Below are 13426 nucleotides of genomic sequence, written 5' to 3' on the forward strand. Positions count from 1 at the left end.
GTTGTGAATTTGATGATAAAACCATTTTAGAGGAAAAAAAATAAGTTCTTGCATGATTTTTAAAAAACAGCTTTTTTTTGTATTTGAATCCAAAATAGTCTGCTCTTTATTTATTGTATCAGCTCTTCATGGAGACAAAATATGAACCTGAGATCTAGGTGATAATTATCCTACATGCAATAGCCAGTCTCATAACTGGCAGAAACTTCTGTCCAGCCTTACCTTTTTTGTTCTGCCCTCTTTTTTGACCTGAGTTAGGAGGCAACTAGAACTAGTCCTTGAGTTTGTAGTACTGTTTGCAGGTTCTGCGTACCAACTGAAATTAACATACTTATTTTTATCTAGAATGTAAGTACAATATTTGAGGCTGTAAACTTTGGTTTTCTTTCCAGTAAAGATTTACATGATATTCAAATGGCCATATTATGCTAGAGATCACCTGTAGTTTGTAATTTTTGTAGGTACTACTTCCCACAGTATTTGTAACTTAGTAAGGTAAGATAGTACATTTTAAAGTACCAGCAATATAGTTAGTTTAGTTGTAGCTGACCTTGGAAGACCTTTACAATATACATGCATAAATGTATGAAGGTTATTTGAATCCTCTTTCAAGGTCCCTTCCAACCAGGGCTATTCTGTGATTCCAAATATGTACAAATAAGTCTTTGCCCTGACAAACAGAATAGATATGACGGCCTTATGGCTAAAGTGTTTCTTCTAGACTCGGGAGACTACAGTCCTACTTCTGGCTCTGTCACTAGTCTTCTAGATGACCTTGAACGAATTTATTTTATCTCTGCCTGTTCTTCATGAAGCTGACCTTCCTGATTAATGATTTTTTTTTTAAACCTATCTGTGCAAAGCACTGTATAAGAGCTTAGCAGTGTTGATCTCAACTCAGACCATGTAAACTAAGGAAGTGTAATTAGTTCTTTACTAAGTAACTGTCATTTATATAACTAATGGGATTTGCTTTTGACATCATCTGATTTTTTTCGATATTTCTTTGCGTGAAAGCACATAGCTAGAATGCCTGCTGACTCTTCAGGCAATCCAAAAACTTCTTCATAAATTCCAGAATATTTTCTTATCTTTATAATAGCAACAAGGTCTTTACCCTCTCTGTAGAGATTCAGTGCAGCCTCTTTAGGGAAAAGAGGGAAAGAAGCTGACTTTCAGCTGTGTTGTAGCCTCTTGATCCTGGACAGGTGCTTACTGTTATCTCCTAGACTGCAGGAGAGTAAAACCACTAAAGATGCTGTGGGGCTGCTGGAGACTCCAGGTTGGCCTGGACAAAGGACACAGAATGAGTGTGACTTGAAGTGCTCACTTAACATTTATAATGAACAGAAACTTATTCTGCTTTGTTAATTTGCTTTATCTTGGTGCTAATGCTTTGTAACAACCTGGAGGACGAACAACCATATTAGTGTTAAGTTCTTTAAATCACTCAATGAGACTATATTAGTTACACTTGAGTCAGTGTTTTGTCTTAAGAATGACCAGATATTGGCTTGAACATTTGCAGGGGTGTTTTTGGGTGGCGTTGATTATTTTTATTTTAATCATATTTTGCAAACAAACTCATGGTTGCTGCTGCATTGTTTCAATTTTTTTTACTTTCTAGAATAAAACCATGAGAATTACATGCATTAACTCTGAGAAACATACTACGCTAAAATGAAACCATGTTTAGATGCCTCTTAGAGTTCTTGAAAAGATGAGACAATTTGATCAAATAAACCAGGCAACAGAATCAAAGACAAGCAGTGCTTTAGTACAGTATTTAAAAAGAAATGTTGCAACTTACCCCTTTAATTTCATCCTGTAGAGCATCGCTTCAATGTTTATACTGTAAAAGTAAGCCAATCATTTTTCTCACTTTTTTTGTGGTAAAATGTTCACTGTTAATTGGAATGTACTTGATAAGAGGCCTTTGAATTGCTGTGGATATTCAATTTATTCTGTCTAACAATGTCACGCTATTAAATACCATAATTGTCTGTCTTCTGTCATTGTCCTGTTATGATAGGGGGAGTTTCAGACTTTGGCAATAACACATCATTCAAAGAAGCCAGGCAAGGGAAAACTTCTCTTCAAGATATACAAGAACAAAAAGAGGACAAGAGAGAGAGTGACTCCAGTTCTTGTATGTATCTTGTGAATACAGATATCTAGTTCATTGTGGATAAATAGCTTTTGCTGAAATCCCTAAGTGGGACAGCTCAATTTTTTACAGTGAATGTATGTGATAATGGCAGTTTACGCTCATGCCTTAAGTTCTTTCCTCTAAATGTAATTTTCTGGATGTCTAATGGTTTAACTTTCAAAATTACAGTTCTTTTTTCCCTCCTCTGTTTCAAATAAGTGATAATGGTAATATAAAGGCTTAATGATAATTACAGCTTAATGTTTTTGTCTTTTAAAAAAATTAAATTGCTTTATAGGTATAATCTACAAGAAAGCCTTTTCTACCAGTCTGTTTTCTTTATAAATCCCACAAGAAGGAAACAGCTGAATTTTTGCAGGTCTGTGAGAGGTCTAAATTACTCAGCTCCCTGGAATTCTCAAAATTTAGGAGATGGATCAGAAATGAGAAGGGCTTTGGATTTGCTGTGGACTTTTTTTTTTTTCTTCAGGTTTTACATCTGCTATTCATGATTCCCTTAACTGCAGCTGAGCAGCATAGACTTAATGCAAGCGTAGAGCAGATCAGATTGTGTAGTAAAAATGTATAAGTACTATAGATTCCCGTATACATTCATTGAAAATAGTCTTCATAATAAATGTTCTCCTAATAATATGATTATTCAAATTTTTCAGTGTGTTTTCCCCCAATATTTGAGTTAACTGTCCCCTTGTCAAGTGGAAATCATGTAAAAGTGTGAGAAAATATGGAACCAGAAAAGTTACTTCAGTGTTTTCTTTTCACCACAGTCTTCCTTCTAGCATAAGTATTTTTTTTTTCAGTTTGCTTGAAAATTTGTGTAAATGTTACCCACAGTCATAAGAACATACCTGTAAGATGGCAGGCAGGCTATTTAGGTTTAATGAAACTTTTGAGAACACAGAAAATGTGAATTCTGCCTAAAGCTTATATTATTTTTAGCCATAATTAAGGCAAGTTTGTGGCTCTCTGTAGTAATATTCTATGCTGAAAATGTTTTGCACTTTTGATTACAACTTGAGAATATTAAGTTGCTTGCATTCCTTTAGAGAAGTAATTGTCTATTTTGGGTAGCCACCTGACAACAGAATTTGTCTTTCATATCAAAGACATAAATATAAATACTACAACACTTGCTTCATTTCTCTTGTGTAGTCATGGTCGTGGGGTAATGAGATCTATACGAAGACAGACTTATTGGCCCTGAGCTCTTGCAAAGGCAGGAGAAAATACTCCTACACCTATCTTTTGCAAGTGAACAAAGGCAGTCTTAGTCTCTGCAACCACCACAAGTTTTGGTATGCAAGTACTGGTTACTTGGACTTCGTGTACAGAAGCTTATGGAACTTCTAGTTATAAAAGTAATGCTGGGAATTAAATATCCATAGTTCACTTGTTCCAGCTTGAAAGCCTCTGCCCAAGTAGATATCAGCCTATGTGTCATGAGATATGTACAACATGCTGTCACTTAATTCTACATAAAGCATCTAATATTGGTAATGGAAACTTGAGACCTAAATTAAGTTGCTTTGATTCTAAAGAACTCTCTGTCCTCTTCTATCTACAGTGTCCGAAGTGGAGAGTGCAAAAGGGAGTGGTGATTGCCTACCTAAACTAAATTATCAGACCTCAAGTAACGAAAAAGCCGCTTCTAGCATAGTGCGGCTCAATGGTACCGTTGACAATACTGTAGCAGAAGCTAGCACGGGTGAGTGGATGAAAAAATAGATTTTGATTCTTGTGTAGTTTTATATATATATTTATATATATATATATACACACACACGCCATTTCTAACAAGAGCTTTAAGTATTGTGCCTGAGTTCTGTTGTCTGTAAAACATCCAGTATTTTATTGGTGTAATGGCAGTGGCTGATTTGTGGGAGCAAGTTTAGGTTAGAGTCTGCATATGCTGTGTCAGGGAGATGCATCTGAATATTGTGCATTTCCAGATTTTTTTTCTTGTTTGTTTTGTTTTGCTGTAGTTAACATCTGCTTACAAAATCCCAGGTCTTGTTTTTTTCTTATAACCTCCAGCAACTAATAAATTCTTTCAGGATAGACAAGAGGCTTCTATGCAGTACAATTAAAAGAAACTTTCAGGCATTTTCACAAGTCTTTAGTAATGTCAAATCTGGTTATTATATTACTGTCAGCTGTGCCTGAAATACTGTAATATCATACTTTCAAGTCTGCATCTTTAAGCTCTGGCAAATATTGCCAGAGAAATCTCTCAAACTCCTTTTGTGGGCTCCATTTCTAATTCATCAGGTTAGAAAGTGTTGCTTTTTTTTTCCTTTTCCTAGATACCTTTGCTGTCCCTAGCTTTCAAACCTCTGAATAATGGAGTATGTCTCCAAAAGAGGAAACTAAATACATCTGAGACTTTTCTTGATGGTGTCTCTCAAAGTACTTGGGTTGTATGATTTGGCTCCCTTTTAAATGTTTTATTGTCTGACCCTTCTTAAAAATTATGATAATGGTCAACTCAACTTTTCAACCACTAGCATAGTGAACTCCATCTCTGTGTTGTAAACTGTTCGAAAGATGAGACAAACTTGCATTCTTTAGTAATTTTGTTTAGTTTTCTTGCATAGCAAGAAATAAAGCACCTTGTTTCATCTGTTTTTCAGAGAGTTCTGTAGGATTGCTGTTTACATCATCTTTTGAGGATGCCAGTGAAGCAGAAGTTATAAAAAGTAAATCCTTAAGAAAAAGACATAAAAGCGCAGTAGAACCTGACTTAAGGGAGATACCATGGGAAAGCAGGAACCGTAACCTGAGTGGAGATGGCTTAGTGGGACTCATGATAAATAGAATAAATCGAGAAGCAAACCCTGGAGAAATTGTTGAAAAACTAGGAGCTGATGCCAAAATCCTATCTAGTGCATTACAGAAAAGCATAAGGCCAAAAACTCTTAATATCAGAACTTCCTCTTTAGGATCTAAGAGAGAAAGCCTGGAGAAAGAATCTAGTGATGAAGACGCAGCTTTTGATTGCAGTTTTACGGATAAAACAGAGTCTCCTGTTATCTTTGATCTGGAAGACTTGGATGCAGAACCTGAAACATCTACAGCAGTGAAATCCTCCAGTGAAAAATCTAGAAAGCTGCAAAGAAAGAGCAGCTTTCCAGTAAAGCCGGTTGAAAAGACAGATGTTGAAACTGGATTTGATCCACTGTCTCTGCTGGTTGCCGAGACAGAACAACAGAAAGAGGATGAGGAGGATGATGATGATAGAAGTGTTTCTACTCCATCTGCAAGACGAGATTTAGCTGAAGAAATAGTCATGTACATGAACAATATGAGCAGCCCTTTGTCAAGTCGTGCCCCAAGTATCGAGTTGCAAAAACCCTGTGATGACAGAAATGCTAATAAAAAGAGCCCAACAGTAATCCAACCTTGTAGGAGGTCCAGCCTTCCCCCAAACTCCCCAAGGCCATCCAATCTTACCAAATCCAAGAGTTATCATGCAAAATATGAAGAAAGGCCAAGAGACAGGCTTTGGTCCTCCCCAGCTTATTCCCCAAACAGTCCAGCAAAGGAACAGTCCCAGGATGCAGCTAGTGCATTAACACTTGTGTCTTCACCGTCATTCAACTTGGATACGCTGTTAACACCTAAGTTTGATGTTCTAAAAAGCAGCATGTTTTCTGCTGGAAAAGGGGTTGCAGAGAAAGCTAGCAAATGGTACTCAAAATTTACAATGTACGCTGCATCCTCAAAGGTAAATTTTCATAATTTTTTTCGCCCCCCAGAAAACCTAAGTTGCTATAAATTAAGGGAAAAGCTGTGTAAAGGTTTAATTGCTGACTCCTATGTGATGAATCCCCACTTGAATGACATGCGTCATGGTAGACTATGTGCATTAAGTTGTTTTACCCATACTTGAATTGCCAGGATCCTAATTTTATTGTCCTGAATAAAATAAAATTTTGGTCTAGTATGGGTTTGGAGTATATTTAATAGGAAAACATAAGTATACTATGGTGTGTTGACAGGGCAGAGAAGACTGCTCTGCCTTCCCTTATTTACCTAAAGAAAAAATACTTAAATAAACAATAATGTTTTTAAGTCTTTACTGCTTTTATGAAAAAATCTTGTATTGATTACCAAAGTAATTTAAGGCTAATTTTGGGCTGAGGTCATTTGGTTAGAATGTTCTTTGCTGTTACCAACTCAAACCAAAACTCATTTTGTTCTCAGTCCTTGGGAATGAAAATAGATGCTGTTTGCTGTTGCTGTATTGCCCTAATGTGCTTAAAACCAACCTGAGACTAATTAACTAAAGTGATAATGATGCCTTGCCTACCCTAATGTATCCTATGGCTGCTGATAACTTTTATAGCAATGGTGGGAAAGAGTTATAGGATTAAAATGCTTAAGTTTTCATTTAAATATTTTTATTAGAAGAACCTTTAAAAAAGAATCCTCATGTAGCTATTTAACCCTGAGTGAAACTTGCCTTCTTTCACATCGGTTCTGAGCTGAAGGGTTTTCCAAGGAGGGGGAGTTCACACCTTGAATTTACTGAGACAAAGGCAGCTACCTTCTATTTTCAGAAATATTTTTGCTTTCCTTTCCTTTTCTCAGTGGAATTTGTTTTCTTCTCTCAGGATCAAAATTCAGACCGAGCCAGTGTTTCATCTCTTGGAGCTCTGGACTCAGAATCTACTTCTCTAACTGATGAAGATGTCTGCAATGATTTTGAAAGTGCTTCTCCTCAGGAGACTACCACATCAGAAATTAAGGGAATTGGCCTCAGCAGGGCAAGCCTAGAAAGCTCAGCTTCCCACGATGGCTCATCAAAACAATTTGACCAGTGTGGTAAGAGACTGCTTTTGCCCTGCATTCATTGATCTGAACTAAAATATTCCAGTTTTAGAAGTTGTTCTTTCATAATTCTCAGTTTGGGATCATTCTAGTCATTAGACCTTTTTGTGGAGAAGGTTAATTTTTCTTTTCCTACCTCAAACCTATTACTCATATAGATATGTCCCTACCTATGGACATTTTTATTGTAGAACCTTGTTTTGGGTGTTCTTTCTTGTGGAATAACTTGCACAGTAACATCCTGACCCTGAATAAGTTTCTGGGTGCTACAGCTATGCAAATAGGAGACCCTTTGGGTCTTTCAGTATTCATCTAATTATCTTATTTAAGTTGTACAGTTCCAGAAAACATCTATAAAAACTTTCAAATGGTAACTTTATTAATCAGATTTTCTTTTTTTAAAAGTAGTAAAAATCCTTTTTGGAAAATTATAATAATTTTCTATAAGCCTAATGTTGAGGCTGACTATCAGACTTTTTTGTTGGTTTTTTTTTTTTTCTTTTCCCCTAATCTGCACTGGATACTTGGTAGTGACTGTTGTATCAATTTCTGTACTACTGTCACTACGGACTACAGTGTGTTAAGCAGAATCAGGATGAAAGGAAGATCTGTCTACTTAGGGCCCTCCACTTGGCACCTAGAAGAGCATGCCCCGATTTGGCTCCCCAGTTGGTAGGATGTGGAGGAACTGGAGAGGGGCAGTGGAGGCTGCCGTCACAGCCGGGGGACTGGAGCATCCTGAGGCTGAGGGGAGCCTGGCTCGTTCAGTGCGGCAAAGAGAAGGGTCAGTGATATCTGCAGTTACAAGCAGCACCTCTAATCCTTCCCTAGTTTTTGTCCAGACAGAAAGTGTGGATATGAATTACTTAATCTGTAAAATTTGTTTCCAAGCTACCAACTGTTGTACAAGGAGAAAACTGAACATATGGAAATTCTATGTTGGTAGATTTTATTTTTGCCGTTGTTGGTGCTGGGCAGATGGCAGCCTCACACTCCAGCTTCACATTTCTTTCTGTCTGATTTGTTGCATCTTCTGCAGTGTTGTTTGACCAGAAAAACAGTTTACCAAAAATGCATATTCTGAATAACTAATGCTTCGGGTTTCTTCTGTTAATAGGTTCTCTTTCAAAGTTCCCTTTACCTGATAAATCAGAGTTGATATCTTCTTGCAGTACAAGTAGTACCAGTGTGTTTCAGAACTACGCTATGGAGGTACAGGATAATTTATTGATTTTTAACTGATACGTGAAAAGCATATGTCTTTAAATATAAATGCTATCTGAATCTCTGTTAAAGCTCAAAGCTTAAAACTAATCCTCTGAAAGATAGATAAATATTTCCGTGACAGAGTAGGTTTAATTTCAAATCCTGCTCTAGAAATGTCTTTATTGAAGGCACATCTTTTGGTCCTTAAAGCTGCAGTTCTCAAGAGTTTGAGAATTGGATGCCACTGAATTCAGGCATCTAAATCCCTTGTGCAGCTAAATTTGTGCAGCTAAATTTGTTTAAAGTGAAAATACCAAGTCTTAAATAGCACTATACATTTAAAAATACAGAATAGATAATTAGCTATTTCTTGTTGTGGCTTGTAGTAAGATTATTTTGCTTTTCATTATTACGGCTTTGCTCCTTTTTCTTTTTTTCTTTTTATTTTTTTGTTGTTTCAGTGGATTTGGATTAATGACTGGTTATTTTCATCTCTTTTTTTCCCCTCATTTTTATTATACTGGCAGTCACTACAGAAGAGTGTTTAAATTCTAAGAATAATTCATGTAACTACATAAATATTCCTGTACTATTGTTTGCAAACAGATTTCAAATTACATGTTATTGTTAATAAAAATATTTAATAACTAGCTGGTTTTACTCTGGGAAGCCATAAAAGGATCACCTAACCCACTTAACTGAAGTATATTTATTTCACAAGCATAGTTCCACATCCATCTACTTGCTACAGTAGAACAGAGACCTACATTTAGTAAGTTTTTCAGACAATGCTCATTCCAGTCATTTACCATATCAGCTGTCTGCTAATGCAGTTTGGATTTAAGATTTAATAGCTGTTCTGAAATACATAAATTTAACCCCAAATGTTCCAGCCTAAAGCCCTGGAACAGAAATGTGCCTGAACTTGCATGCAGGTGGTGAGTAGTATTCATCTAAGGGCAAAGATTTTGGCTGTTTTACAGCTTTGTAAAAGAAGAGTTGTTTTGAGAATGTGTTACAAGGGAGTTCTGTTATCTGCTGTCTGCAGGTCCTCATCTCAAGCTGTTCACGGTGTCGAACTTGTGACTGTTTGGTTCATGATGAAGAAATCATGGCAGGTTGGACAGCAGATGATTCAAATCTCAATACCACGTGTCCATTCTGTGGCAATTTATTTCTGCCTTTTTTAAGCATAGAAATCAGAGATCTTCGGCGACCTGGACGGTAATAATATTATTAGAATTTTCCTCTGTTTTGAATGCTCATAATTGTGAAGTGTTTATTTGGGTTTTTTAGATAATATTAAGCTTTTTGCATTCCCTGCAGCTATTTTCTGAAGTCCAGCCCTTCTACAGAAAACATGCAGTTCCCATCACTTTTTTCAAATCAGAGTGGAAAGTCCTGTAACGCTGCAGCTACTGTTGGCCTCGCTACATCTCTAATGTCTGTTCAAGAGGATATAAATTCAAATAGGTAAACCTGCATTTTCTGCAGAGACATTACTCAGGTTCTCTGGGGATATGCATGTATTCCTTATCAACAGAAATAAGTTTAATAAGATACTCTCTGAAGAGGAGAAATTGATTTGAGAGAGGATCTCCTTGCTGCCTCTCCCTTACCTCTGAGTTGGCCATGTCATGCTTTTTCAGCATGGTGTTTACCATTTCATCCCCAGTATAAAAATTCATGTAGGCATCTGTAATTCTGCAGAGTTTATGAACTCTTTATGGGATGTTTGTGTTCATTAACAGTGCAAGGGGAAATAAAACTTGCACTGTAACATGAGTGTGGTGGCTGACAGGGTAGAACTTGAGGTGTCAGGTTGATTATTTCCAATTGATTTCTGTCTTGTATACTTGTTTGAGCACTCAGAGTAAAACAAAAAGCTGAGATTCTTAACCTTTTTTTTTTTTTCTTCCTCCCCCCACCCTAGCAAATCTAAGCAGCATGAGAATATTTGTGCCAGAGGTATCCAGATCCCCTCAGGAAGAAGACAAAATACCTCTGGGTCAGAATGCACAAGTCACCCTGTGGCAAGGAGCATCAGTACTTTTGGTCCACTGGAAGAAGATGAGAAGGAAAACCAGAAGATCAGCCATATCATTCCTACTGGTAGCCTGCCTGCTACTTTGCAAGGACCAACAGTGTGTAGTTTTTCTACCTTAAATGTAGTTGGTTTGTTTTTTTTTAAAAAGTGTGTGATAGATTAATGTGAACCAGCATTAATTAGAACAGAATTAACCATCTCAAATTACAAGAAATATTAGGTTTTATTACTTAATATTAGTTGTAGCTTTTAGGTGTTGGTGTGTCTCATATGGACCAAAAGCATTCATAAGACTTTTTAAAGATAATTACATTCCAACTAATGGCATTTTTTCTTTTTTACCACAGGATTCTTTGGGCCTAGAATGGCGCTTACCTAGTCCTGATCCTATAACAGTTCCTTATCTCAGTCCTTTAGTGGTATGGAAGGAGCTTGAGAGCTTACTTGAAAACGAAGGGGATCATGCAATAACAGTGGCGGACTTTGTAGATCATCATCCTATTGTGTTCTGGAATTTGGTGTGGTATTTCAGACGCTTGGACCTGCCCAGCAACTTACCAGGATTAATACTTTCTTCTGAGCACTGTAATAAAAACTCCAAGGTATGGAATCAGATAGAGAATATTGATATACAAGAAATGCTTGTTTTCCCATATAGGAAATCATTAGATAATTCAGTAACTCCTAGAAATATGTTTTACAATATGCTGGGCCCAGGTCTGAATTGGTAAAGAATGTGTCAACTGAAGGAAAATATGTGTAACTCCAGAACTTGGGCTCAGCAGTACTTGTGTGGGGTAGGTGTTTAGCTCTTAACTAGTCACACTGTAATTTGTGAAAAGTTACAAAGAAAAGTTTCTAGCTGGTTTTATCGCAGTTTGACTAGTTAAGCAGTAGAAGGAGGGGGAAGTTATAATTTTTAGGACTGTAGGAAGATATGCAAAATACTCATTTGCTATGTCACTGATATCCTGTTCAGATTTAGCTTTCTCTGGTTTAACAGCAGTTTTAATATTAAAGCTTTTTACCATGAGGCCTATAGATGTGAAGATATATTTTAAATACAGAAGTCCTCTGTCATGACTTTGTAATAAAATATCTTTATGCATTCCCCTGTTCAGATTCCACGAAACTGTATGTCAGAGGACAGTAAATATGTTCTTATTCAGATGCTGTGGGACAATATGAAATTGCATCAGGATCCAAGGCAGCCTCTGTATATTTTGTGGAATGCTCAGAGTAAGCTTTGTTTCTTGGGTTTTTTGGTGTTTTTTTAAAGAACAATTTTCACTTTATGCAACTGAAGAATGTGTTTTGGAAAAAGATGTCTTTGTGAATAGTTCACACAAGATACATAACTGATTTTTGATCATACTACTTTTTGTCTTGCAGGTCAAAATCGCACTCTTTTGTTTGAGAGTGAGTGTTAAGTTTGGTGTTGCTATTCTAGTTTGTGTGACTTCTTTTGGGAGGGAGGGAGGGTGCTTGTATATTGAGCAGTAAACTGCTTGAGCAAATTTATTTTTCCAGCATATCTGTTTCAAATCATTGACCAGTATCTCCAGTGGCTTTTTCTTCATTGGGAAGGGAGGAATCAGAGGGAATGTTTCAGTGATACACTGAACTTACATTGACAGTTCACCCATTCAGCTTTTTTTCTTACTTTTAGAATTTGCTTACTAAGAATTTTGTTGCCAGTGTTGGATCATGTGCCTGAAAATAGCTCATGACCCATTACAGCTGTTGAGTTTTCTCTTATGTGCTTTTTGTGTTTCCTTATGTTGATATTATTTTAACTTGATGTTTATTCTTCTTTGTTCATTACATATATGTCAATGTTTTCATAGTTTGTGTAGACTCCCACCTTTTTTTAATAACTTTCTACTTGTTACACAAAGAATGTATTTATTCTCACAGCATTTCTAATGTTTTTCAGCCCAGAAGTACCCGATGGTCCATTTATTGCAAAAAGATGATGACTCTTTTAACCAGGAGCTCTTGAGAAGTATGGTGAAAAGCATTAAGATGAATGATGTGTACGGACCAATGAGTCAAATATTGGAGAGACTGAACAAATGGCCACATATTAAGAGACAGCGGTAAGAATACAAACATGCCTAACTGGAGCAAGGTTGGGCAACAATAAGGCTATTGTAATATGAGTTATAATTTCATATTGTGTTTTTTAAAGAAAAAAGCACTGTTCTTCAGCAGTCTTCTCAAATGTATCGCTCAGTCTGTTAAATATTTTTCCTTTTTGTGATAACTTTCACAAATTTAGTTTCTTCAATTTTTTTTCTAAAATATGTTCACTTTTTCCTCTCCCTCTCCTCTTTACAGCCACCTCTTTTACTTCTTAACTCTGGGACATCAAGTAGGGACTGTGTATACACATGTATGTTTGCTATTAAATGTTGTTTATATACTAGTGGCTTTTTTAAATAAAAAACCCTATACTGTTCCTAGGGTGCATGGGTGGATTTTTTTGTTTGTTTTTAAGCTTCTAGTAGAGAACAGAAGGGGAGCTAAGAAGAGAGGTTAAGTCTTGTATTTAGGAAGGTTTTTTAGCAGTGGAATTAGTGAAAACTATTTCCTATGAATTTGTATTTCTTGCCTGGATTTACTGATTTCTATTTATAACAAAATATATAGCAGGCTTTTCAACACCTAAAGCATTGACAAGGTGTTCATTTGCTTTTATGCCTGCCTTTTCAAGATAACGTAGAAATGCAGAAGAACAAGCTCCTTGCCTGTTTGTCAAATTTGGTGGAATTTGGTTGAGTTCCTTAAGTGTGTGCTTCACTCTGCATGCACTGGAGGTATGTGCTGGAAGCTGCATCAAAGACCTACCACAAGTGATGACTCTGTGTGGGAAGTCCAGGTTCTCCAGAGGTCACAAACTTCGACATTTTGGAGGTGGCAATCAGGAATTGTGTTCAAAATTCCACTTTTAAAAAATAAATTATCTTTAAATGCTTCAATCTATTTTTAATACAGATTGTTTTGTGGTGTGTTATTGCAGTATATAAATTGACATTTCTTTTTACAATTTCAGGAGCCTTTACAGAGAAATACTGTTTCTTTCACTTGTTGCCCTAGGAAGAGATAACATTGATATAGGTAAGTTTTATAAATTCTTCAAATAAGCATAGATGATGAATATGCAAACTAGT

General features: G+C 36.4%; 1 protein-coding gene across 10 annotated transcripts in view; it reads left to right on the forward strand.

Annotated features, from left to right (window-relative positions):
- Window positions 1-13426, forward strand: part of DENND4A (DENN domain containing 4A) — a 62025-nt gene that overhangs the window by 44595 nt on the left and 4004 nt on the right. For 6 of the 10 annotated variants that reach the window (XM_074838046.1, XM_074838044.1, XM_074838043.1 and 3 more), the window contains exons 20-32: window positions 2033-2149; window positions 3735-3875; window positions 4801-5894; window positions 6784-6994; window positions 8118-8212; window positions 9255-9430; window positions 9533-9679; window positions 10140-10350; window positions 10601-10855; window positions 11375-11492; window positions 11646-11672; window positions 12190-12352; window positions 13309-13373. In XM_074838046.1, coding sequence (XP_074694147.1) covers window positions 2033-2149; window positions 3735-3875; window positions 4801-5894; window positions 6784-6994; window positions 8118-8212; window positions 9255-9430; window positions 9533-9679; window positions 10140-10350; window positions 10601-10855; window positions 11375-11492; window positions 11646-11672; window positions 12190-12352; window positions 13309-13373 — 2820 coding nt within the window. Of the gene's footprint in view, window positions 1-2032; window positions 2150-3734; window positions 3876-4800; window positions 5895-6783; window positions 6995-8117; window positions 8213-9254; window positions 9431-9532; window positions 9680-10139; window positions 10351-10600; window positions 10856-11374; window positions 11493-11645; window positions 11673-12189; window positions 12353-13308; window positions 13374-13426 lie in introns of those variants that run through there. The other 4 variants (XM_074838049.1, XM_074838051.1, XR_012624937.1 and 1 more) reach the window with 3 other exon arrangements.

This window comes from Strix aluco, chromosome 12 (assembly GCF_031877795.1).
Source record: "Strix aluco isolate bStrAlu1 chromosome 12, bStrAlu1.hap1, whole genome shotgun sequence".
Lineage (NCBI taxonomy): Eukaryota > Metazoa > Chordata > Aves > Strigiformes > Strigidae > Strix > Strix aluco.